The sequence below is a fragment of the Bufo bufo genome, chromosome 9 (genome assembly GCF_905171765.1).
Source record: "Bufo bufo chromosome 9, aBufBuf1.1, whole genome shotgun sequence".
In the NCBI taxonomy this organism is placed as follows: Eukaryota; Metazoa; Chordata; class Amphibia; order Anura; family Bufonidae; genus Bufo; species Bufo bufo.
Genome location: NC_053397.1, coordinates 603,646 through 630,606, shown reverse-complemented (window position 1 = coordinate 630,606; position 26,961 = coordinate 603,646). Strand labels below are relative to the sequence as shown.

The window sequence follows — 26,961 nt, the reverse complement described above, 5'->3', positions numbered from 1 at the left end:
CCCATCCTGACCCATGTACATTACCGCCAACATCTCCCATCCTGACCCCTGTACATTACCTCCGTTTTCCATCATGAGCCATGCACATTACCGCCAACATCTCCCATCCTGACCCATGTACATTTTCGCCAACAACTCCCATCCTGACCCCTGTACATTACCTCCAACGTTTCCCATCATGAGCCATGTACATTACCGCCAACATCTCCCGTCCTGACCCATGTACATTACCGCCAACATCTCCCGTCCTGACCCATGTACATTACCGCCAACATCTCTCCACATGTGATGGGCACAGTTATCAAACTGATTTTTGAATGGTCGCTGAACTTTACATGTAACCAGAAGTTTTACCTATAATAACCTGCGTCCATTTAGGAATAAGTTTGAAAACCGTGTCCACTACACGTGACTGCTATGTGCGTCAGTTTCCGTAAATGAACATGGAGGCAACATGGATGTGTTTTAGTTACCTTATGAAGCCGATAAATATTCTGCATCAGAAATCGGTAGGCGTTGTACCAAGGTAAGAAAACATCTTTCAGCACATCGCGGACACCTTCTTCTTTAAAGCGCAAATTCTCTGCTCTCACAACCGGAGAATTAATCAAATATAACCTGAAAGGAGCCATCAACATACAATGAATGGGACGACGAACAGTCAATGGGGAGGTCGCCTTACGAAAGTGCCACTTACCTAAGGGCGTCCGCTCCATAGCTATTGATCACGTGTATGGGGTCGGGGTAGTTCTTCTTACTTTTACTCATTTTTTGCCCATCACTGTCACATCGAAGAAAGAAAAACACCATGGTGAAAAACAAAACAAAAAAAAAAGAAATGGAGCAAGTCCACCAAGCCCAACCTTGTGATCACCCCAGTTAGTTTGTGTCTCTCTACACAGGCAAATAAATATAGCGATGCCCGCTACACAAGCACCCAAATATAGTGACCCCCGCCACACAGGAACCCAAATATAACGACCCCCACTACACAAGCATACACATATACAGACCTCAACTGCACAGGGCTGGGGAACAAATGTCTGTATGTGGGTAAGAAACTGGCTCAGTGAAAGAAAACAGAGGGATTGTGGACTCTTTATTGCAAGAGCAGTGAGACTATGGGCTCTTTACTGTAAGAGCAGTGAGACTATGGACTCTTTACTGTAAGAGCAGTGAGACTGTGGACTCTTTACTGTAAGAGCAGTGAGACTATGGACTCTATACTGTAAGAGCAGCGAGACTGTGGACTCTTTATTGCAAGAGCAGTGAGACTATGGACTCTTTACTGTAAGAGCAGTGAGACTATGGACTCCTTTACTGTAAGAGCAGTGAGACTATGGACTCTATACTGTAAGAGCAATGAGACTATGGACTCTATACTGTAAGAGCAGTGAGACTATGGACTCTTTACTGTAAGAGCAGTGAGGACTATGGGCTCTTTACTGCAAGAGCAGCGAGACTGTGGACTCTTTACTGCAAGAGCAGTGAGACTATGGACTCTATACTGTAAGAGCAGTGAGACTATGGACTCTATACTGTAAGAGCAGCGAGACTGTGGACTCTTTACTGTAAGAGCAGTGAGACTATGGACTCTATACTGTAAGAGCAGTGAGACTATGGACTCTTTATTGCAAGAGCAGTGAGACTATGGACTCTTTACTGTAAGAGCAGTGAGACTATGGACTCTTTACTGTAAGAGCAGTGAGACTATGGGGCTTTATACTGTAAGAGCAGTAAGACTATGGACTCTTTACTGTAAGAGCAGTGAGACTATGGGCTCTTTACTGCAAGAGCAGCGAGACTGTGGACTCTTTATTGCAAGAGCAGTGAGACTATGGACTCTTTACTGTAAGAGCAGTGAGACTATGGGCTCTTTACTGTAAGAGCAGCGAGGACTATGGGCCTCTTTACTGCAAGAGCAGCGAGACTATGGACTCTTTACTGCAAGAGCAGCGAGACTATGGACTCTTTAACTGCAAGAGCAGCGAGACTGTGGACCTCTTACTGCAAGAGCAGCGAGACTGTGGACTCTCTACTGCAAGAGCAGCGAGACTGTGGACTCTCTACTGCAAGAGCAGCGGGACTATGGACTCTCTACTGCAAGAGCAGCGAGACTATGGACTCTACTGCAAGAGCAGCGAGACTATGGACTCTTACTGTAAGAGCAGAGGAGACTATGGACTCTTTACTGTAAGAGCAGTGAGACTGTGGACTCTTTACTGTAAGAGCAGTGAGACTGGTGGACTCTTTACTGTAAGAGCAGTGAGACAATGGACTCTTTACTGTAAGAGCAGTGAGACTATGGACTCTTTACTGTGAGAGCGGTGAGACTATGGACTCTGTACTGTAAGAGCAGTGAGACTATGGACTCTTTACTGTAAGAGCAGTGAGACTATGGACTCTATACTGTAAGAGCAGTGAGACTATGGACTCTATACAGTAAGAGCAGTGAGACTATGGACTCTTTACAGTAAGAGCAGCGAGACTGTGGACTCTTTACTGTAAGAGCAGCGAGACTGTGGACTCTCTACTGCAAGAGCAGCGAGACTATGGACTCTATACTGTAAGAGCAGTGAGACTATGGACTCTTTACAGTAAGAGCAGCGAGACTGTGGACTCTTTACTGCAAGAGCAGCGAGACTATGGACTCTTTACTGTAAGAGCAGTGAGACTGTGGACTCTTTACTGTAAGACTTTTTTAATTATCCTTTATTTTTCAAACAAGCTAAAAAACAAGGACAAAAAAATATGTCAAAAGAACACATCTAATATATCTAATCCAATATAACCCCCCCCCCCCCCACACACACACACACACCTATGGAGAGAGAGAAAGGAGAGAAGGAAAACAAACAAACTATGTACCGTATGTCTTTACAGATCTAGATTATGAAACCCAAAGTTCCATATTAGCCTAAATCTATCACTCATACCCCTATTTTGACATATTATTCTTTCCAATTTCACCAGGTTATCCACTGATCTCTTCCATTCTATTGGTGAGGGCGGTTTTTTTCCAATCCATTTCCTCAAAATAACCAGTGTTGCTTGAAATAATATCTTACAGAGAGCTTGCCTCTCATATTTCTGCAGACCCAAATGCAATGTAGCCCCCAATATACGAGCCACCGGATCGCCATGGATTCATACTCCTAACACTTGATTGATACACATTGCTATTTCAGAGCCATGTCTAAGCAATTTAGGACACCTCCAGATTAAGCGCACCATTCCCGCTTGTTCCACACTTTGGACATTCATCTGTGGATCTCAACACCCATTTGTTTTTAACAATAAGGGTGAATGATATGACCTATGAAAAATAAATAATTGGGAGACCCCATGAGAGGCCCTTAATGAAACGAACAACCTATTTTCCAATACATCCCGTCATGTACTAGCCGACAGTTCCCCAACATCTTTACCTCCGATTGTGTTACTCGTGTTAATAATTTAGATCTCCTAGAGATGTTTATCTTGTAGGAAACTGATTCCTAATCTTTATGGGGTCGATAAATTCATTGCATCCCTTATTGGAGGCACTTATGAAAATCTTTATGGGGGATTCCAAATTCCTTGGTCAAAGATCCAAAATCCTCCAATACATGCCCATCAAACAAGTGACTCAAAAACCACACTCCCCTATTGGAGTATAATCCAAAAAACCTGTTCTACCCATTGTCTGTCTCCTCTCTCACGAAGTGTTTGGTTATCAGTGTTCATACTCCCTAACATCCCGGATTCCAGAACCTCCACCAACTTCTCCTGAATCACCCATTCTAATAAGCTCCACCACAAAATCGGGTTTATCTCCTCCCCATCCATATGAGTGAATTGTACCTCCCCCCCGCAGGTAATTGCAATATTTCCTTTTTATTCTAGGATCCTCCCTTCCAAATGAATTCCCTCAGTAATTTATCTAGTCCTGAAAACATTATGTGGAATCCAGACTGGGGCATTCTGGATTACAAATAGGACTTTAGGCAGAAAAACCATCCTTATCAGATTAACCCGACCCATCATTGGTAAGATTTTCCGGATACAAATTTTCTTCCTCAATCCATTTATCATGCTCTTCCAGACTCCGTCAGGTATTTATTCCTAACCTTCCTTATCTGCTACACGTACATCTAAGTTCCCATTCCATTTCCCCGCACATAGTGACATCAAATGTGATTTCCCCCAATTAAAGGGGTTGTCCGGGTTCAGAGCTCTTTTATTTACCATAACACACTGCCGGGCAGTGTGTTCGGTGACGTCACCGGCTTTGATGGGCTGGCTTTAGTGCTGCCCTAGCCGTTTTACAGCTACAGGCCGCCCATCAGAGCCGGTGACATCACCAGCCTCACTGCTGGGTGGAAGCCTCCGTCTAGCAGCCCCATGGAGAGCCCGGTTAGTCACCAGAACCCCAGAAAATGCCTTTGCCCTGCGTGATTCAGCGCAAGGCAAAGGAGAGCACCGGAGCATGAACTGCTCCGATGCTCAAGTCGGGGGCTGCCTGGGTGAAAATGGGGATATGTCCGAGTTCAGCTCTGAACCCGGACAACCCCTTTAATTTTCAATGCTGAATAATATCCAAACTTTTTAAAAGTGCTCATCACTTTACCCAGATCCGCCTTAGTATTCATGAAAAAATAATTACTGTTTGGGGAATATTACCATCCTGGAAACCCCTAATCACTTTCTCTAATTATTGTGGCTAAAGAGCAGCGGCGATCGGGGACATCCCTGCCTGGTGCCCCGAGAAAGGGCAAAAGGCTGGGACATTACCTCATCCACCGCCACCCTTGGGTTCGAATATATGAATTTAACCCATTTTATAAATCTATCTCCAGAACCAAAACATGTAAGAACTTCCCAAAGGTATTCCCATTCTACGCTTTGGATGCATCTAGGGATAGTTGACCTTCTTCTATATTCATGGACATCCTTATGACCTTCGAACAGCACGTCCTCCCTGGGATAAAACCTGTTTGATCTTCCGATATTACTTTCACTAATCTATCCGCTAATACTTTTATGTCAGTGTTCAGCAATGATATGGGCCCAGACGATTCGGGTTCAAAGAAATCCTTTTCAGCGTTAGGAATGAATATAACTACTGCCTCTTGTAGCGCTCTGGAGCAGGGAGTACTTTGACATTTGCCTATATCCCCTATGCAAAGTTAAAACTTCTTACTTTATTACTCTTGAAAGGGTTAACATACTGTTTAATACTGTGTACTTGCATTTTATATGTTGTGATATATATCCTGTTCATTATCACTGTTTTACTACATGGCTCGTAGAAAGGGTTAATGAATACTGAGAGACTGTTAGGGCTTTGATTGAGAAGCTGGTAATTTTCCACAGCTCCATAGTGTTTAAACCCTTTAAGGACCCATGACGTAGCTGTACATCATGGTCCGATCCCTAAACATGGCGCCCGCTCGCACGTGCAGTGGCGACTTAGCCAAGGGGTTTCTGGCCTTTTTAATAGCAAGACCCGCGGCACATGTATGCGATCAGCCATAAGGCTGATCGCATACATCTTAGTCTACTTAAACACTGGCGTTTTGGCTTTCAGTTTTGTGAGATCCTTTCAGGCTCTCACAAGCGTCCAAAACGGATCAGTTTGCATTCTAAAATGGAAAAGGATCCGCTCAGAATGCATCAGTTGCCTCCGTTCCGTCTCCATTCCGCTCTGGAGGCTGCTGGTAGCGTTTTAAAACGGATCCATCCTGACACACAATGTAAGTCAATGGGGATGATCCGTTTTCCTCTGACACAATCTGGCACAATAAAAACGGATCCGTCCTTTATTGACTTTTAATGGTGTTCAGGACGATCCGTCTTGGCTATGTTAAAGATAATACAAACAGATCTGTTCTGAACGATTGCAGGCGGTTGTATTATCTGAACGGATCCGTCCATGACAGATCTGCACAAAATGCAAGTGTGAAAGTAGCCTGACCACGGGCAATTTGCGCAGACCGGAATTGGAAGTCGCGCGCTTCTGGTCCGGTAACAGCTTTCCCCCCCGGCTGAGATCGGGGAATCTGTTACCCTGCGTTAATTGACCAAAGCCTTAAGTTGCTTCAGAGTCAATTAGATGTATATATCAATACAGGCCACTAGGTGCAGCCTTGTATTGATATATTGCAAATTAAGTCATCAATGATGGCTTATTTAGCCATCACCCGAACACTATGGGGCAATCAAATAATTGCCAGTTATTGTCACCCAAGGTGACTTAAAAAAAAAAAAGTTAAAAAAAAAAAAGTAAAAAAAAAAAAGTTTTTGCAAATTAAAAAAAAAAATAATAATAACTAAAAAGTTCAAATCGACCCCCTTTCCTTAAAATAAAAATATTTAACCAATAAAAAAAATAACATCAAGGGCATCGCCGTGTGCGAAAATGCCCATACTAATAAAATATAACAATATTAATGGCATATACGGTAAATGGCGTAGCGGGGGGAACAAAATAAAAACAGGCAATTTGCAATTTTTGTCACTTTAACTACCCACTTATTTTTTTATAACAATTTATCTAAAAGTCGCACACACTTAAAATTGGTAGCACTGAAAAGAACAGATCGTCCCCTACACATAGCTACAAAAAAGTTATAGGGGTCAGAATATGGTTATGGAAAAAAAAAGTTTTTTTTCCTCAAAGGTTTTAATTTTTTCAGTATCGTTGGAACCGTACTGACCTGGAAAAATTAAGATAGCAGTGTCGATTTTAACTGCATAGTGTAAAAATAAAAACTTTATCAGAATTGCGTTTTTCCCCCATTTGGATTTTTTTTCCCCGCTCCCTACTACATGTAAATAGTGCCATTAGAAAGTACAACTTATCCCGCAAAACATAAGCCCTCATAAGGCTATGTGAATGGGGAAAATAAAGTTAGGACTATGGGAAGGCCGGGGAGTGAGAACTGAAAACGCAAAAAATGGAAAATCCCAGGTCCTTAAGGGGTTAAAGAAGACCATGTTTTGGATGGAAAAAAAACAGACTTGTTTAGCACCAAAAAGCAGACAGCCTGACCTTTTAAATGTCTGGTTTTAGCTCTGTTGTTATGTCTGGAAAACCTGCTGTGTCATTGCCATTCATGTCAATACCAGACAGGAGCTGAAACATTGTATCTGTTTGTGCTGAGCTTCTCCACCTCTCCCACTAGAAGGTTCTAGTCTAGCAAAAACTGTATATAAGGAGAGCAGTCAGAGGCCCTAGTGTGACAGGAGAAGATGCTGAGATGGGGACGCCGAGCCACAAAACCTGGGTCACTAGCCCTGTGACTAAGGAGCCACCCGGACTACTGAGCTTACAGACCGTGGGGCCCTTGACCAGGGTGCCAGCATTCTGAGAAGAGAGAGAGAGAGGGGGACAGCCAGCTCAGGCCTTTCCTCTGCATCAAACCCTTCTTCTGCCAGGGCAGGAGACTGGAGAAGCCAGCCCTATGCATCTCGCCTGTATTGTTTTTACCTGAATTCCCTCAATAAAGAAGCACCCTGTTTACTCTCTGGACTTATTTAAAGCGAACCTTTCACCATGATTTCACTTAATAAACTATTACCAGTACCTTATAGATTTATCCTCATTGTGTTTCCAATGCATTCTTATGCCGCTTTCCTGGGAAAGTATATCATGAAAAAAAAAGGACTTAGAAAGTCCTCGTCTCCAGCTCCTGGCAGTCACGCTAGAAGTCAAGGGGGTAGCCCTTCCTTCACTCCGGGCTGTAACTCCCCTGCCCTAACCCCTCCTCTAAGTAGTGTAACTGACACCAGGCTCAGTCGCCGGGACCGCGCATGTACTGGCGGTGGCATGCGCCGTCGGTCTCAGTAGCAGCGCAATCCCGTCTATCGCGCGGTCTGAAGCGCGATCCTGTAACCGATGCCTGCCTGTCTTCTGTTCTTCAGGCGCGCTGCTACTGAGACCGACGGCGCATGCGCCGCCAGTACAAGCACGGTCCCGGCGACTGAGCCGGGTGTCAGTTACACTACTTAGAGGAGGGGTTAGGGCAGAGGAGTTACAGCCCGGAGTGAGGGAAGGGCTACCCCCTTGACTTCTAGCGTGACTGCAGGAGCTGGAGACTAGGACTGTATAAGGAGATTTTTGTGAAACTCACCTGTAAAATCTTTTTCTCGTCTTTTCCATTGGGGGACACAGACCATGGGTATAGCTTGAGGTATTAGTAGGAGGGACACTATGCAAATGAAAGAGCTCCTCCTCCTCGGGCTATACCCCCCGACTCCACCAGGAGGAACTCAGGCGTTGCACAAGCAGTAGGAGAAGGAGCAAGAAAAACTTAAGGAAACCATCGGACCAAGCCATAAGGTCCAACCATAAGCAGAAAACTGAATTGAAGCCCCCTCCTGCAATAGACAGAATGGGTGGGAGCTGTGTCCCCCAATGGAAAAGACGAGAAAAAGATTTTACAGGTGAGTTTCACAAAAATCTCCTTTTCTCGTGCTTTTTTCCATTGGGGGACACAGACCATGGGACGTCCTAAAGCAGTCCATGGGGTGGGAAAAAATCTCCGCACCGCCAGGAGGAACGTCCAACGGTCAAACAGGAACCACAGCCTGCAAAACCCTGCGGCCAAAGACCGCATCAGCCGAAGCCAGTGAATGCAACTGATAAAAATTTGTAAAGGTATGTAAGGATGACCAGGTGGCCGCCTTACACAGCTGAGACGCAGAGGCATGATTGAGTCTTGCCCAGGAAGCCCCCACTGCCCTAGCGGAGTGAGCGGTAATCCTAGCAGGGGGAACTCTACCACAAGCGCGATAAGCCGTGGAAATAGCCGAGCAGATCCAGAGCGCCGAAAACGGCAGACGGAAGCAATACCCGCGAGATACACCTTCAGGGCCCGTACGACATCCAGGGAATTGCAGAGTGCGTTCCTTGGGGAGAGCCGGAGAAGGGCAAAAGGAAGGCAGGACCAGATCCTCATTAAGGTGGAAGGGAGAGACCACCTGGGGCAAAAAGGAGGGGACCGGACGGAGCACAACCTTATCTTGTTGGAAAACCAGAAAAGGCTCCTGATAGGAAAGAGCGGCCAGCTCCGACACCAGTCTGATTTAAAAACTTGAGATGGGATTTGAACTCACAGCTTCTGCATAATCGCCCAGAACTTTAATCACTACGCTATGTAGCTGCATTAGAACTTATGGCCCCAAGGAAGACCACTTTCCAGGTGAAAACAGTCAGAGAGACGTCCATCAAAGGGGGCCGACTGCAGAGCGCGCAGGACCAAATTGAGAACCCAAGGAGACAAAAGGGGGAAACATGCGGGGGAACCGAATGTGCCCACCCCCTTAAGAAAGGTCTTTCACCGGACCCATAAGAGCAAGGGACCACTGAAAAAAAGACGGCCAGCGCCGAAACCTGACCTTACAGGGGAACTAGGCGACAGTCCCTGCTCAAGCCCCAGACTGAAGAAAAGACAGTACCATCATGATGGAAAAGCAAAGGGAGGGAACCCCGAACTCTCACACAAAAGACAGGAAAGGCTTCCAGGAACGATAGTAAATCCGAGAGGAAGAAGACTTCTCGCTCTGATCATGGCCCTAATCACTGAATCCGAGAACCCCCTCTTCTTCGGGATGGCGGTTTCAACAGCCACTCCGTTTAAACGAAGAGACCGGAAATTCTGGTGGAAAAAGCGGGCCCTGAGACCAGTAGGCCCTGTCTGTCGGAAGAGGCCATGGGGCGTCCGCCAGCATCCGAGCCACGTCCGAAAACCACGCACGGCGAGGCCACTCTGGGGCGATGAGAACGGTCTGGATCCCTTCCGTCTCGATCTTGCGTAGAACCTTTGGTAGGACAGGAAAACAGAGGAGGCTGAAGTCCTGCCACGGAGACACCTGCCACGTCCATCCATACGCCCTCAGATCTCGGGCGCGAGCCAGGAACACTGGGAGCTTGTTGTTGAACCTGGACGCCAGTAGGTCCACATCCGGACGACCACATCTGTGGCAGATTTTCTTCGAACACTTCTGGATGCAGAGACCACTCGTCTGGATTCCCCTACGTGCGGCTTAGACAAAAACCGCTGTCCAGTTGTCCACTCCTGGAATGTAAACTGCTGACAAACACCGGAAACGAGCGTCCCCGCCCACGTCAGAATTCTCGTCACCTCCTGCATCACCATCCGGCTGCCCGGGGTCCCGCCCTGATGGTTGATGTAGGCCACGGCCGTGGCATTGCCCAATTGAATCCTCACTGGGAGGCCCGCAAGGAGAGGGGTCCAATGGGAGAAAGAGAGAGCGGAAACCGCCCTCTGTTCCAGGAATGTTGATTGGAAGGCGAGACTCTGCCGCCGACCCAATCGTTGAACCGTGCGAGACTGGAGAATGCCGCCCCAACCCAGGAGGCTGGCATCGGTGGTGATGATCGTCCAGGAAAAAGGGAAAAAAGATCTCCCCGACCTCAGGTTCATCGGGGACAGCCACCAAGGAAGAGCTGCCCGAACCCACTGAGACAAGCAGACGCTATCGTCCAGACCCCGAGAGGTCTTGTCCCAGAGGTAAAGCATCTTCTGTTGCACCAGGCGAGTGTGAAACCGGGCATATGGAACGGCCTCGAAAGAGGCTACCATAAGACTCAGAACCTGCATGTACTCCCGTATGGATAGGCACGGGTAGCGCAGCAGATGTGGCACTGCGCCCTGGATCTGGGAGGACTTGAAGGCAGGCAGAATACTCTGGCGGCCGAGGTATCCAATAACATCCCCCAGAAGGAGAGCTTCTGGGACGGGAAGAGACAGGAGTTTGGGAAAGTTATCAGCCAGCCGAACTGCTCCAGTCTGAACAGTGATCCGTACGCTATCCTCGGCCTGCGGTAAGAGAGGGGGCCTCTATCCGGATATTGTCCCGATAGGGCAGCAAAGGAATGCCCCTGGTACGAAAAAAGCGCCATGAGCGTCCAGGACCTTGGTAAGGACCCGAGGGTGGTCGCCAATCGAAGGCTAGGGCGACAAACTGACAGTGTCGACCCCTAATGGCGAAGCGCAGGATCGTTGGTGGGAATCCGCAATCGTGACATGCAGATAGGCTTGGGCGCAGCAGGGCGAGCTGCTGGGCCCTCTAGTTGCCGGGAAGGCTGGTTTAAAGGAAGGCCTTTTTGCGGACGACCTGAGACCCCCCAGCGGGGGAAGCAGGCGACAGCCTACACATGAGAAACGGCAAAAGGCATGCAGAGATGAACTTGTCTAACTGATCCCCATAAGGTCTGGAAACCCCAAAGGGAGATTAGCGAGGGAACGCTTGGTGGAGGCATCGGCGTCCCACACCTTTAATCTGATCTCTTCGCACTGAGTGACAGAGATGGCCAACCTGCGGGCAAAGAGGGGAACAATGTCCCTAGAAGCTTCGTAAAGAATCTTAGAAGCCTGAGACATTCTGGAGAACCCAACTCCAGTGTGTCAGTAGATGCAACTTGCTCCGCCAGTTCCTGGTGGTGGCGCTGTAACCACACCGAGAGAGCACTGGCTACCCCTGCTGAGTGAAAGGTAGGTCGCAGGGACGCGCCTGCCAGTGAAGAAAAAGGACCTGGAAAGAGAGTCTATGCGTCTGTCTCAGCATCCTACAAAGAGGAACTGTCTAAGACAGGGAGAGCCATATAATTGGCTTAATCCAGCACCAAGGATCCACCCTAGGGGGAGGAGACACATCTCCTCGCCATCAGCAGGGAAAGGTTAAAGTATATTCACGCGCTGGGTGGTCGAGAACCTTATTAAGACGACCCCAGGCCCTGGATATGACCGCGGGAAAAATCCCTCATGGACCGGGAACACGGTAGTCTCCAACTCCCTGGACAGAAAAAAGGGGGGGAACTCCTGACAGTGGAAGGAGGAGAATCCCCTTGGAGAATAAAGGGTGTCTCAGACAGTCGCCACTAAGTCAGCCACCACGGTGGAGAGCTTAGGCAAGGGGTCTCGCTCCATGACCTGTCAGGAGCCAGACATTCCCCTTCAGACTTGCGCTCCCTAAGGGAGGAGGGGAGAGTCGTCCGAAACGCGCCACTAGGCGAGGGGGGAGAGACGGAGCCATTCGAGGATGGATGCTGCCGCTCACGCTCCCTGTTAGTAGTCGGGCGTCTTCTGTGGAAAACCACAGAGAGGTGGTTGGTGTCACAGGATTTGAAAATGCCCTATAGTCCAAAAAAGACCTGGCTCGTCTGAGCCGGATAATTCCCCTTCGGATTGCTCTCCCTAGGGAGGGGAAGAGCAGTCGAAAGCGCCACAGGCGAGGGGGGGAGACGGAGACATCCGAGGTGGTATGCTGCCGCTCACGCTGCCTCTACGTAGCCAGGCACCCACTGTGGGGACCACTGAGAAAGATGGAGAGGTTAGCGCCACAGGAATAAAGGCCAAGGACTGCCTTGGCGACTAAGACCAGTTCAGCGGCCCGCGCTGGACATGGCAGATGCCCAAGCGGGGACCGCAGGTTCCCAGGGACGGAGGTCCTTGTAAACCCAGATGGGGAAATTTTTTAATTTTCATTTTATTTATTTATTTTTAATTAAATTTTTTTTTTTTTTTAAACATCAGAGGTCAAGACCTTAACTCACACAGCTATGAGCTGTAGTACCGCCGTCTCCGCAGAGAGGCAGGATAGCGTCATGCGGAGGGAGGACTGGGCTGAGCAAGAGATGGAGGATATCCTGTCCAGTGGCAGAGCACAAGAAACAGGCGACGAAAAAAAGGTTCAATGGCACATCTGACAGGGACCCCCAGTGGGGCCTGAGAAAAAAGTTATGGCAAACCAAGGGGAAGACTTATCCCCACACCTGCTTTAGCTTAGCAAGCCAGGTCTGATAACGCCCATTTGTATCTGTCACATCAAAGGCATGGCATTTACTCAACAGCAGAAAGCTGTATTAATGGGCAGCAGAAGAGGACCACCGGCGGCTTTTTAAGCCATTCTCCTGATTTGAGAGGAGCAGGGAAGTCGCGCAGAGAGTTCGGACTGCACGGCCGAACACAGCAAGAGGAAGTGCCAGAGCAGAACAGAGGCTCCGCCCCCCGGCCTGCGTCATAATGGCGCGAAAAGAACGCGCGCGCCGTATGAAAAAATGGACCCGTCGTTACCCGGGCCTCTTTACATGTATCGGGGGCTAATGTCCCTGGGTTAAAAAGGGAAGAGCCAGCGCAGCCGCGGTGAGTACCACCGCCGAACTCTGTGGTGCGTCCCTGCTCAGGAGAAAAAAAGAGCGATGCCGGCAAGTGCCGCGCATAGCCTGCCAGATGCCTTTGAGCCTGCCTTAAAGGCAGGCAATATGTGCCCCTAATAAGAGCCCAAAGTGCCCCCAGAAGGATTCCTATCTCTGCTTCACCCAGGCAGCTTCAGGGGAATGAGATGGTGGAGGATCTGTCACATCAAAGGCATGGGTAAGGCAGGGTGCAGGTTTACTTATCTGCTCCTGCAGATCTTCTCCCTCGACTCCAGGACCAGCAGGGATGCACCTCTTCAGGCTTCTGACTCCTTGCCCAGGAGTGCAGTGCTCTGGTGGAGGGTGGCAGCAGGTGACCCAGAGGCTGGTGGGAAACCGGAGCTGCAGGTCGAGCCCGGATCCACTTGTCTTCTTTGGGGGCAATGGAGGCAGCCAGGCAGCGTCCAAGGACGGCGGCGGGCACTCCACGGGGGACCAGGAAGGCGCCATGCGACCTGTGTCCCCATCTAGAAAGAAAATAACAAAAAAGGAGTAGATATAGTGATCGTGTCAACCTCCTTCACCGGACACTAAGCAAAGACTGAGTTCCTCCTGGTGGAGTCGGGGGGTATAGCCCGAGGAGCTCTTTCATTTGCATAGTGTCCCTCCTACTAATACCTCAAGCTATACCCATGGTCTGTGTCCCCCAATGGAAAAAAGCACGAGAAAAGTCGTTTTGTTCATGAATATACATCCCAGGAAAGCGGCACAAGAATGCATTGAAACAGAATGAGGATAATCTATAAGGTACTGGTAATAGTTTAAGTGAAATCCTGGTGAAAGGTTCGCTTTAAATTGCAGTGGCCGGGTTTGGGGTGGCTCCCAACACTACGCTGGGTCCCCCGGACACCAGCGAGGTGTCACCACGTGTTGCTGCTCTCTCCGGAAGAGATGGTAAGGCGTGTTGCAAACCAATGGGAAATAAGTCCAGAGAGTCAGGGTCTGCAGTAAACCAGGGTGCTTCTTTACTGGTGGAATTCAGGTGCAAAACAATACAGACGAGGCATAGGGCTGGCTTCTCCAGTCTCCTTCCTGGCAGAAGAAGGGTTTGATGCTGAAGAAAGGCTTGAGCTAGCTGTCCCTCTCTCTCTTCAGAAGGCTGGTACCCTGGTCCAGGGCTGGTGATCCAGGGTCTGTGGCAGCAAAATCCCCGTCTCAGCGTCTTCTTCTGGTCACTCAGTAGTCTGGCAGAGTCTCCTCCCTGGCAAAAGAAGGGTTGGATGCTGAGGAAAGGACTGAGCTAGCTGTCCCTCTCTCTCAAGAGCTCACGGTCTTGTAGCTCAGTAGTCCGGGTGGCTCCTTGGTCACAGGCTAAGTGACCCCAGGGTCTGTGGCTCAGCGTCCCAATCTCAGCGTTTTCTTCTGGTCACTCATGCTGGCTGGCATAAGTCTCCCCCTCCAAGCACTGGTCCCTAACTACAGCACACTAAGAGCTCTGACTGCTCTCCTTATATACAGTTTTTGCTAGACTAGAACCTTCTAGTGGGAGGAGTGGAGTAGAGAAGCTCAGCACAAACAGATACAATGTTTCAGCTCCCGTCTGGAATAGACTTAAAGGGAGTCTGTCATCACAGTTTCACCTTTTTAACCCTTCCCATAGCTTTCTAGCAGCATTACAGTTGATAAAAACATTACCTTTATAAGCAATCGTGGACTTATAAAACTGGCAAAAATCCTCTTAGTAGGATATGAAAATGAGGGCTCGCAAGTGCCCAGGGGCGGCGTCAATCTCGTAGGTGCCCAGGCAGCTCTGCCTTATCGTCGCTTCCCCCCGCCCAGTCTTTCCCTTTGCCCGACCATCCTTTCCCTCTGCCCGCCCATCTTCTTACTTCTTCTCTCGCCGAGATCCCATGCCTGCTCGCTGAGTCCGTCGGCCGGCGCATGCGCACTGCGGTGTCCATTCCTGGTACGGCATCACAGTAATTAATGCGCATACGCCAGCTAACTCGCCGTTAATTACTGTGATGCCGTACCAGGAATGGACATCGCAGTGCGCATGCGCCGGACTCAGCATGCAGGCGCGGGATCTCTGAGAGAGAAGTAAGAAGATGGGCGGGCAGAGGGAAAGGATGGTCGGGCACAGGGAAAGACTGGGCGGGGGGGAAGCGACGATATGGCAGAGCTGCCTGGGCACCTACGAGGTTGACGCCCGCCCCTGGGCACTTGCGAGCCCTCATTTGCATTTGGTGATCTGACAAGGATATATTTAATTTTTACTATATTTTTTCCCAATAGCTTTTTATTTCCCCAAATCATATCTATCCTTGACCAGGTTTGGTCTTCTGGATTAAACAATGGCCATCTACCCAGTCAAACGCTGATGTTAAATTGGCCAAGAAAGTATTCTGAAACGGGGTTTTAATTATTGTACAGTCTGCCCTTAGTCGGGTCCATCTCCTACTGCAGCCAGCTCACACTCCTGTCCCATCAAGCCCATAACTCATCAGGCTTATATGGGGGCCATTACCATTTGTACATCATCTACCTTACACTGTAAAAAGCGATATCTACCTTACATGCCACAGATTCCTACTTTCTTATGGATACCCCCCCCCTTGAATAAGATGAATATGTGGAATGATATCTTCCCATTATCCATCTCTTTTCCAACAACCCTACTGATCCCTATACAAGATGTGTTCTTGTAGGCAGATGATGGCTGGCATATATCCCTTTATCTAATCAAAAATAGCAAATCTTTTTAGTTTTTCTCTTAGCCCTCGTACATTAAATAATAATATTCGTATCATTAAAATAGTAAAAAAAAATAAAAATAAAAAAAAATCTCTCTATCTCTCCAAGACCCAGCCACCCACCCAATCCCTCCCCACCCCCTAAACCCTCTTCTAGTTACCTCCATTCCTATGCATTCTGCTCCACATAACTTCCCCCCACATTATATTGGGATCAGTCTTGATTCTGCCACTCACTTGCCACCTCGGCAATCGGAAAAAAAAAAAGTTCCTGATAAATCACCCGAATTTCACTCCAGCCTGTGTCGGTCCTCTTTTTATATCCCTGTATTTTCTCCTTCGTTCACTAGTGGCCGATGAGAAATCAGGGAATTGCCTTATTTTTTCCCATCTGTTTGGAACTTGTCAGAAACTCAAAACATTATCACGATCTTTTTGAAAGCAAAAACTTAACCAAAATTGCTCTTGGTAAATCTCCTGGTGGTCTTTTCTGAGTGGGGACTCTAGGGGCTCTCTCTATAGAAAAGAGATTAGAAAGCAATTCTGGTCTACTATTCTCAGAGACTCATTTTTCCATAAATTCAACACAATTAGATACCACCTCCATCCCTCTGATATTCCTAAACAATTCAAATTGGTTCTCCTTGTTTTATCTTCTAAATGTATTTTATTCTCCATAGCCGTTTTTGTTTGCTTAGAGATGCTGCGTCTTTCTCCAATTTACATAGTAGATCTTCCACTGCTGATGCTCTGTGCTCCATTTCCTGGAGGCATTCTCTCATTTTCACCAAATCATCTCTAATCAAGCTCACGTCAGCACCGTTCTAATTTGGGTTCTATTTTCCCATCATACTCTCAAGCCTGGGCACTGTGTGTAGAATCTCTCTTTGACCATTTTAGCATCAATCTCAGTTGCTAATACATTCTCTCCTCTCTCTTCCATTAATGTTTTCTTCCACCTGGAGATCTGTTCCTCCACCACTTCTTTCCTAGACTTAGATGACACTAGCGGAGGAGGTTGCAGGTGTCCAAGAATTTACTCAAGGCATTTTGTTTTTGCCTCGTTTCCAACCCGGCTCCAGACCTCCTATTACTAGACGGCCTGCTCCTCCTTTTCTTCTGCGCCATTATAATAAAAGGTATAAAAAAAAGGAGAGAAAAAAAAGAGGGGGAGGGGGGGTTATGCTCGGCTGTAGTTAATATGTCCCTTAATCCATTAAAATAAGTCATTCCTCTTTAAAATCACACCTCCCCCTACTCCAGCTTAGTCCACTCTTCCAGGAAAAAAGCTCATCAAGTCCACCTAATATATTGCAGTCTAAAAAATAGTAAAAATATCAGTCACTCAAGCAGCTTTCCCATCGGGCAACAATTCATCAATGGAACATATCTGCAGCCCTGTCTCCAACTCTCAGCGTTCCCTCCTCCACACACAAGAACACAGCTTTAATAGGTTAAATCCAACCCCACCTCGCCGGACATCAAGTGGCCTCCAGCACCGGCAGCAACAAGAAGATGCCAAACATAGCTGGCAGTAAGGAGAGCACACTCCCCGGCTAAGCTCTCCACCACTACAACCTGAGGGGGCGGGGCTCCGGACCTCCAAGCGCTCTTATCGCCAGTGTTCCTCCTCCAAAACATTCACTGCAGGAAACCGGACAGATCATCATGCTGGCCATAGACTTCTATTATGACGGAATACATAACAGAATGCCTCTTAAAGGCATTCCGTTATGCATTCCATCATTGAATTCTGTGATAACGGAATCCATAACGCAATTTATTGTAAACCAGAACTTCAAAAGATGAAGTTTGTTCATCCCTAATGAGGAGGAGATGTAGGAGGTGCAGCACTGTGGAGAGCAAAAGAAGGATGGTAGACAGAGATGAGGTAGGTGGTGTAGGGGTGCAGCACTGTGGAGAGTACAGGTAGGATGGTATACAGAGATGAGGAGGAGATGTAGGAGGTGCAGCACTGTGGAGAGCATAGGTAGGATGGTAGACAGAGATGAGGAGGAGATGTAGGAGGTGCAGCACTGTGGAGAGCACGGGAAGGATGGTAGACAGAGATGAGGAGGAGATGTAAGAGGTGCAGCACTGTGGAGAGCACAGGTAGGATGGTAGACAGAGATAAGGAGGAGGTGTAGGGGTGCAGCACTGTGGAGAGTACAGGTAGGATGGTAGACAGAGATGAGGAGGAGATGTAGGGGGTGCAGCACTGTGGAGAGTACAGGTAGGATGGTAGATAGAGAAGAGGAGGAGATGTAGGGGTGCAGCACTGTGGAGAGCACAGGTAGGATGGTAGACAGAGATGAGGAGGAGATGTAGGGGGTGCAGCACTGTGGAGAGCACAGGTAGGATGGTAGACAGAGATGAGGAGGAGATGTAGGGGGTGCAGCACTGTGGAGAGTACAGGTAGGATGGTAGACAGAGATGAGGAGGAGATGTAGGGGGTGCAGCACTGTGGAGAGCACAGGTAGGATGGTAGACAGAGGAGGTGAGGAGGAGATGTAGAGGATGCAGCACTGTGGAGAGTACAGGTAGGATGGTAGACAGAGATGAGGAGGAGATGTATGGGGTGCAGCACTGTGGAGAGTACAGGTAGGATGGTAGACAGAGATGAGGAGGAGATGTAGGAGGTGTAGCACTGTGGAGAGCACAGGTAGGATGGTAGACAGAGATGAGGAGGAGATGTAGGGGGTGCAGCACTGTGGAGAGCACAGGTAGGATGGTAGACAGAGATGAGGAGGAGATGTAGGGGGTGCAGCACTGTGGAGAGCACAGGTAGGATGGTAGACAGAGATGAGGAGGAGATGTAGGGGGTGCAGCACTGTGGAGAGTACAGGTAGGATGGTAGACAGAGATGAGGAGGAGATGTATGGGGTGCAGCACTGTAGAGAGCATAGGTAGGATGGTAGACAGAGATGAGGAGGAGATGTAGGGGGGTGCAGCACTGTGGAGAGCACGGGTAGGATGGTAGACAGAGATGAGGAGATGTAGGGGGTGCAGCACTGTGGAGAGCACAGGTAGGATGGTAGACAGAGATGAGGAGGAGATGTAGGAGGTGCAGCACTGTGGAGAGTATGGGTAGGATGGTAGACAGATGAGGAGGAGATGTAGGAGGTGCAGCACTGTGGAGAGTACGGGTAGGATGGTAGACAGAGATTAGGAGGAGATGTAGGAGGTGCAGCACTGTGGAGAGCACAGGTAGGATGGTAGACAGAGATGAGGAGGAGATGTAGGGGGTGCAGCACTGTGGAGAGCACAGGTAGGATGGTAGACAGAGATGAGGAGGAGATGTAGGGGGTGCAGCACTGTGGAGAGTACAGGTAGGATGGTAGACAGAGATAAGGAGGAGATGTAGGAGGTGCAGCACTGTGGAGAGCACAGGTAGGATGGTAGACAGAGATAAGGAGGAGATGTAGGAGGTGCAGCACTGTGGAGAGCACAGGTAGGATGGTAGACAGAGATGAGGAGGAGATGTAGGAGGTGCAGCACTGAGGAGAGTACGGGTAGGATGGTAGACAGAGATGAGGAGGAGATGTAGGGGTGCAGCACTGTGGAGAGTACAGGTAGGATGGTAGACAGAGATGAGGAGGAGATGTAGGGGTGCAGCACTGTGGAGAGTACAGGTAGGATGGTAGACAGAGATGAGGAGGAGATGTAGGAGGTGCAGCACTGTGGAGAGTACAGGTAGGATGGTAGACAGAGATGAGGAGGAGATGTAGGGGGTGCAGCACTGAGGAGAGTACGGGTAGGATGGTAGACAGAGATGAGGAGGAGATGTAGGGGTGCAGCACTGTGGAGAGTACGGGTAGGATGGTAGACAGAGATGAGGAGGAGATGTAGTGGGTGCAGCACTGTGGAGAGTACAGGTAGGATGGTAGACAGAGATGAGGAGGAGATGTAGGAGGTGCAGCACTGTGGAGAGCACAGGTAGGATGGTAGACAGAGATGAGGAGGAGATGTAGTGGGTGCAGCACTGTGGAGAGTACAGGTAGGATGGTAGACAGAGATAAGGAGGAGATGTAGGAGGTGCAGCACTGTGGAGAGCACAGGTAGGAGAGTAGACAGATGAGGAGGAGATGTAGGGGTGCAGCACTGTGGAGAGCACAGGTAGGATGGTAGACAGAGATGAGGAGGAGATGTAGGGGGTGCAGCACTGTGGAGAGTACAGGAAGGATGGTAGACAGAGATGAGGAGGAGATGTAGGGGGTGCAGCACTGTGGAGAGCACAGGTAGGATGGTAGAAAGAGATGAGGAGGAGATGTAGGGGTGCAGCACTGTGGAGAGTACAGGTAGGATGGTAGACAGAGATGAGGAGGAGATGTAGGAGGTGCAGCACTGTGGAGAGCACAGGAAGGATGGTAGACAGAGATGAGGAGGAGATGTAGGAGGTGCAGCACTGTGGAGAGTATGGGTAGGATGGTAGACAGATGAGGAGGAGATGTAGGAGGTGCAGCACTGTGGAGAGTACGGGTAGGATGGTAGACAGAGATGAGGAGGAGATGTAGGAGGTGCAGCACTGTGGAGAGTACAGGTAGGATGGTAGACAGAGATGAGGAGGAGATGTAGGGGGTGCAGCACTGAGGAGAGTACGGGTAGGATGGTAGACAGAGATGAGGAGGAGATGTAGGAGGTGCAGCACTGTGGAGAGTACAGGTAGGATGGTAGACAGAGATGAGGAGGAGATGTAGGAGGTGCAGCACTGTGGAGAGCACAGGTAGGATGGTAGACAGAGATGAGGAGGAGATGTAGGAGGTGCAGCACTGTGGAGAGTACAGGTAGGATGGTAGACAGAGATGAGGAGGAGATGTAGGGGTGCAGCACTGTGGAGAGTACAGGTAGGATGGTATACAGAGATGAGGAGGAGATGTAGGAGGTGCAGCACTGTGGAGAGTACAGGTAGGATGGTAGACAGAGATGAGGAGGAGATGTAGGAGGTGCAGCACTGTGGAGAGCACAGGTAGGATGGTAGACAGAGATGAGGAGGAGATGTAGGGGGTGCAGCACTGTGGAGAGCACAGGTAGGATGGTAGACAGAGATGAGGAGGAGATGTAGGGGGTGCAGCACTGTGGAGAGCACAGGTAGGATGGTAGACAGAGATGAGGAGGAGATGTAGGGGGTGCAGCACTGTGGAGAGTACAGGTAGGATGGTAGACAGAGATGAGGAGGAGATGTAGGGGTGCAGCACTGTAGAGAGCATAGGTAGGATGGTAGACAGAGATGAGGAGGAGATGTAGGGGGTGCAGCACTGTGGAGAGCACAGGTAGGATGGTAGACAGAGATGAGGAGGAGATGTAGGGGGTGCAGCACTGTGGAGAGCACAGGTAGGATGGTAGACAGAGATGAGGAGGAGATGTAGGAGGTGCAGCACTGTGGAGAGTACAGGTAGGATGGTAGACAGAGATAAGGAGGAGATGTAGGAGGTGCAGCACTGTGGAGAGTACAGGTAGGATGGTAGACAGAGATGAGGAGGAGATGTAGGAGGTGCAGCACTGTGGAGAGTACAGGTAGGATGGTAGACAGAGATGAGGAGGAGATGTAGGAGGTGCAGCACTGTGGAGAGTACAGGTAGGATGGTAGACAGAGATGAGGAGGAGATGTAGGAGGTGCAGCACTGTGGAGAGTACAGGTAGGATGGTAGACAGAGATGAGGAGGAGATGTAGGAGGTGCAGCACTGTGGAGAGCACAGGTAGGATGGTAGACAGAGATGAGGAGGAGATGTAGGAGGTGCAGCACTGTGGAGAGTACAGGTAGGATGGTAGACAGAGATGAGGAGGAGATGTAGGGGTGCAGCACTGTGGAGAGTACAGGTAGGATGGTATACAGAGATGAGGAGGAGATGTAGGAGGTGCAGCACTGTGGAGAGTACAGGTAGGATGGTAGACAGAGATGAGGAGGAGATGTAGGAGGTGCAGCACTGTGGAGAGCACAGGAAGGATGGTACCTTGTAACCAATAAACATGTGTATTATTGTATAATGCAGAACTACATGTTTATCATTAACGTCATCTCACGTCAAAATAACTTATTTATCTGAGGAAATAGTCGGACTCAGATGTGAATTGTATCAATTAGGTTGTCTACAATTCACCAGGTCATGATTTTAAGAATTTATGACAAATTTTATAAATTTTATTTTTTTATGGTTAATTATTTTTATGACCATAATTAATAATTCTTAATTGAATTTTGGCATATACTAGGCATCTAACCCCTTTGGGTACTGACTGGGGTTTGCCTTTTCTTCCTTTGTTTTGTTTCAGGCTATACTTCATTTTCCTGACACTGAGTCATCAACAACTACAGGTATTTCTGTTATCAAGCAGCCCCACCATTATCTGGTTGAATTTCTACTAGCCTATTTCTTTATGCACTCGTCTTGAATACCCCCTGATGAACCCAATAGACTGGGGGAAACGCGTCGGGTTGACAGGTTTGTTGGTTACTGATTAGGGCTATCTAGGGCAATCCAGGGCAGGCACGGGGACGGAGGGTCATCACCTTTAGGGCCAATCAGGATCTCAATAGGGAAAGTGGTGTTCCCAAACGATTGTTTTCCTCACATAATCCATCCCCTGGTCCCTCTTTTTAACGTGAATAGGGTGGTTTGTGTATTGATTGACCAGCAAGGTCATTTTAAGGCTATCAATAAAATTAAAGATTTTAGGGTTCTAAGGTTTTTCTATTGTGATGGGACTTGGAGGTGCTACTTCATCCAGGGCTCGTCTGAGGTGTATTTATACTGTTTTGCAGCCAGTTCAGGACAGGAGAGGGATGAGATTGGGGACAATGATGACCGTAGAGAGTCTAAGTTTCTTAGTGGCATGTAGATTTCTGAATGTGTGATAAGTAGGAACGTGCTGAGATGGATGAGGACTTGCGACCGTGAAGGAGAGAAGGTTGTGGTCAGAGAGTGGGGAAGGAGAGTTAGTAAAAAGTCAGAAATGCAGGCCAAAAAGATCAGGCCAAGTGTGTAACTGCATTTAAGAACTTGAAAATTGCGAAAGCCCTGAGAGGAGCTGGGAGGCAGAAGGGGAAATAGGGCTGTCAATGAGGATGATTGCACATAATGAGAGTTGGTAGTTCGGAGGATAAGAAATGTGGCAGCCAGGCAGCAAAGTGATCAAGGAACTAGGTGGGTGATCCAGAGGGTAGGTAGCAATTAAGAAAATGAAAATACCTAAATATTACTCTATTACAAATATATTCCCAAATATCTTTCATTAGTTATAATGGCTCGTTTTGTCTAGGAAGCAATTAATAGGAAAAATAAAATGCCCGCCGTCCTATTATGACGCACAAAATCTGTCCTAATCACACAGCAGGGCAGGTTACTTCAAAGCACTGAGCTAAAGAGCCGCCTCATCCTTCTCTCCTACTTGTCAGTTTTATGATCCTGAATACAGCTGATAAGATCTGGAGCTGAATCTCTGTGGGAATGGAGTTCATGAGGAGACAAAGTACAGAGAGGACAGACGGGACAGACTGTGCTAATGTGGGGCTGTGGTAATGGAGACTGCATACAAGAGCTGCTGCCCAATACACCCCACCTCCTCTTTGTCCTTCATGTCTCCTCATGAACTCCATTCCTACAGAGAGGATGGACAGAACGGGCTGTGGTAATGGAGACTGCATACAAGTACTGCTGCTCATTACCCCCACTCTCCTTTCTGTACTTAATTTCTCCATTCCTATAGAATTCAGCTGAAGATCATATTAAACTATATTCAGCATATCTGAGAAGCAGAGCAGAGAGGAGGATTAGGCAGCTCTTTACCTCAGTGTTGTGAAGTAACCTGTCCTGCTATGTGATTAGGACAGGTTCTGTGTGTACTAATAGGAAAGCTGCCATTTTACTTCTGATGATTATTCCCCAGACAAAACGCACCATTATAACTAATGAAAGGCAATTGGGAATGTATTTACCGTATTTTTCGCCCCATAAGATGCATCCCCCCCCCCCCCCCCGAAAAGTGGGGGGGGGGATGCCCCTGCATCTAATGGGGCGAATATTAATGAAGCGCTTAATTAGTACCGGAAGACCGGGAAGCGGTGAAGGCTCTGTACTCACCGCTTCCTGGTCCTTGGCTGCGCACAGTGTGAGGGCGCGCTGTGACCGCACGCTGTGCGCACCAGTTCACAGCACAGCAGACGGAGGAGGAAGACTGAGCGCGGGCGGTGAGGAGCGGCGGCGTCCGGAGCAGGAAAGGCAAGAGTTTTATTTTATTTTATAAAACATGAGGCGCTGGGGGCAATATGGACATGCTGGAGGCTGATATGGGGGCAATATGGACATGCTGGAGGCTGATATGGGGGCAACATGGACATGCTGGAGGCTGATATGGGGGCAATATAGAGATGCTGGGAGCAATATGGAGATGCTGGAGGCTAATATGGGGCAATATGGAGATGCTGAGGCAATATGGGACTGCTGGGGGCTGATGTGGGGGCAATATAGAGATGCTGGGAGCAATATGGAGATGCTGGAGGCTGATCTGGGGCAATATGGAGATGCTGAGGCAATATGGGGCTGCTGCAGGCTGATATGAGGCAATGGGGGCTGCTGGGGGCTAATATGAGAGGCAATGGAAGCTGATATGAGGCAAATGGGACTGCTGGGGGCTGATGAGAGGCATGAGGCTCTTATCTGAGGTCTTGTTTGGGGGTCTGATTAGCATTGGGGGTCTGATTAGTAGTCTAACCTGAGTTCTAATAAAAAAATATTTTTTTCTTATTGTCCCACTCTAAAACCTAGGTGTGTCTTATTAGGTCGAAAAATACGGTATAATAAAGTAATATTTATGTATTTTTACTTTCTTAATTCCTGAGAACCCCTTTAAGATGGATTTACACAGGCCGACTGAGCAGCCAATTGTCGGGAGGGAAGACTTCCTTCCTGACAGTCGGCTGTTCGTCAGTGGTGGAGATGCCTTTATATGTGGCAATCTCCTCCACAGTACGATGGATGGCTATAGCAATCCCTCATCTCCATACAAATTCATAGTTTCTGAGCAGCAGATTGCTGTTTAGAGCACACGATCTGCTGCCAAGAAACTACAATCAGTGGTGCCTGCATGACCCACAAGATCACCTGATGAACATATGAGAATGAGGGATCGCTTTTTCTGGGCAGCAGATGACAGCACAATCTGCTGCCTAGAAACTACAAATGATGTGCCTGCACTAACGATCCGTAAGAAAGAGCAGCCAGCCTATGGGACTCTTGACTGTAAGAGCAGCCAGCCTATGGGACTCTTGACTGTAAGAGCAGCCAGCCTATGGGACTCTTGACTGTAAGAGCAGCCAGCCTATGGGACTCTTGACTGTAAGAGCAGCCAGCCTATGGGACTCTTGACTGTAAGAGCAGCCAGCCTATGGGACTCTTGACTGTAAGAGCAGCCAGCCTATGGGACTCTTGACTGTAAGAGCAGCCAGCCTATGGGACTCTTGACTGTAAGAGCAGCCAGCCTATGGGACTCTTGACTGTAAGAGCAGCCAGCCTATGGGACTCTTGACTGTAAGAGCAGCCAGCCTATGGGACTCTTGACTGTAAGAGCAGCGAGACTGTGGACTCTTTACTGTAAGAGCAGCGAGACTGTGGACTCTTTACTGTAAGAGCAGCGAGACTGTGGACTCTTTACTGCAAGAGCAGCGAGACTGTGGACTCTTTACTGTAAGAGCAGCGAGACTGTGGACTCTTTACTGTAAGAGCAGCGAGACTGTGGACTCTTTACTGTAAGAGCAGCGAGACTGTGGACTCTTTACTGTAAGAGCAGCGAGACTGTGGACTCTTTACTGTAAGAGCAGCGAGACTGTGGACTCTTTACTGTAAGAGCAGCGAGACTGTGGACTCTTTACTGTAAGAGCAGCGAGACTATGGACTCTTTACTGTAAGAGCAGTGAGACTATGGACTCTTTACTGTAAGAGCAGTGAGACTATGGACTCTATACTGTAAGAGCAGTGAGACTATGGACTCTTTACTGTAAGAGCAGTGAGACTATGGACTCTATACTGTAAGAGCAGTGAGACTATGGACTCTTTACTGTAAGAGCAGTGAGACTATGGACTCTTTACTGTAAGAGCAGTGAGACTATGGAACTCTCTGCCTGAGGAGGTGGTGATGGTGAACTCACTATAAGTTCAGCAGGGGCCTGGATGTATTTCTGTAGTGTAATAATATTACAGGTTATAGTTACTAGAGAGGGGTAGTTGATCCAGGGAATTATTCCGATTGGAGTCAGGAAGAAATTTTTCCTCTAAATTGAGAAAAATTGGCTTCTACCTCACAGGATATTTTTTTCTGCCTTCCTCTGGATCAACTCTGTAGGATAACAGGCTGAACCGGATGGACATACAGTAATGTTAAAAAATAAATAAAAATAAAATAGCCATTCAACATCATTAAGGTCCATTCACACATCCGTGTGTGTTTTACGGATCCACAAAACACGAACACTGGCAATGTGCGTTCTGCATTTTGCGGACCGCATATCGCCAGCACTATAATAGAATATGCCTAATCTTGTCCGCAATTGCGGACAAGAATAGGACATGTTCTATTTTTTTCAGGAACAGAAATGAGGACCCGGAAGTGTGTGTCCGCATTTCCGGATCCGGGCAGCACATCGTGCGGCACCATAGAAATGAATGGGTCCGCAATTCCGTTCCGCAAAATGCGGAACAGAATTGCGGACGTGTTAATGGACCCTAAATTTGATAAATCAGTTTTTGATACAGTCCTGGTCAAAAGTTTAAGACCACTTAAAAAATGACAAAAAATCCTATATAGCATGGCTGGATCTTCACAAGGTTCCAAGTGGAGCTTCAACATGCAACAAGAAGAAATGGGAGGAGACAGAACATTTTTTGAGCATTAAATTGAATGAAAACAACGAATAAACTGAAACCGGCTGTTTTTCAGCTGATCAAAAGTTTAGGACCACACCTCCAAAAAAGACTTAAACCCCCCCAAAACAGAAATCCAACCTCCAAACATGAGCTCAGTAATGAGTAGCTCCGCCGTTATTGTTTCGGCATGCTTGATGCAAGCGTTTC

The 26,961-nt window shown here is 48.2% G+C and overlaps 1 protein-coding gene across 1 annotated transcript in view; it reads right to left on the bottom strand.

Annotated features, from left to right (window-relative positions):
* IARS1 (isoleucyl-tRNA synthetase 1) overlaps positions 1-26,961 on the bottom strand; it is a 141,617-nt gene that overhangs the window by 15,878 nt on the left and 98,778 nt on the right. Inside the window, exons 18-19 of the mRNA XM_040408466.1 lie at positions 698-781; positions 474-618 (exon numbers count right to left, since the gene is read on the bottom strand). Of these exons, the coding sequence (XP_040264400.1) occupies positions 474-618; positions 698-781 (229 nt within the window). The remainder of the gene's footprint in view (positions 1-473; positions 619-697; positions 782-26,961) is intronic.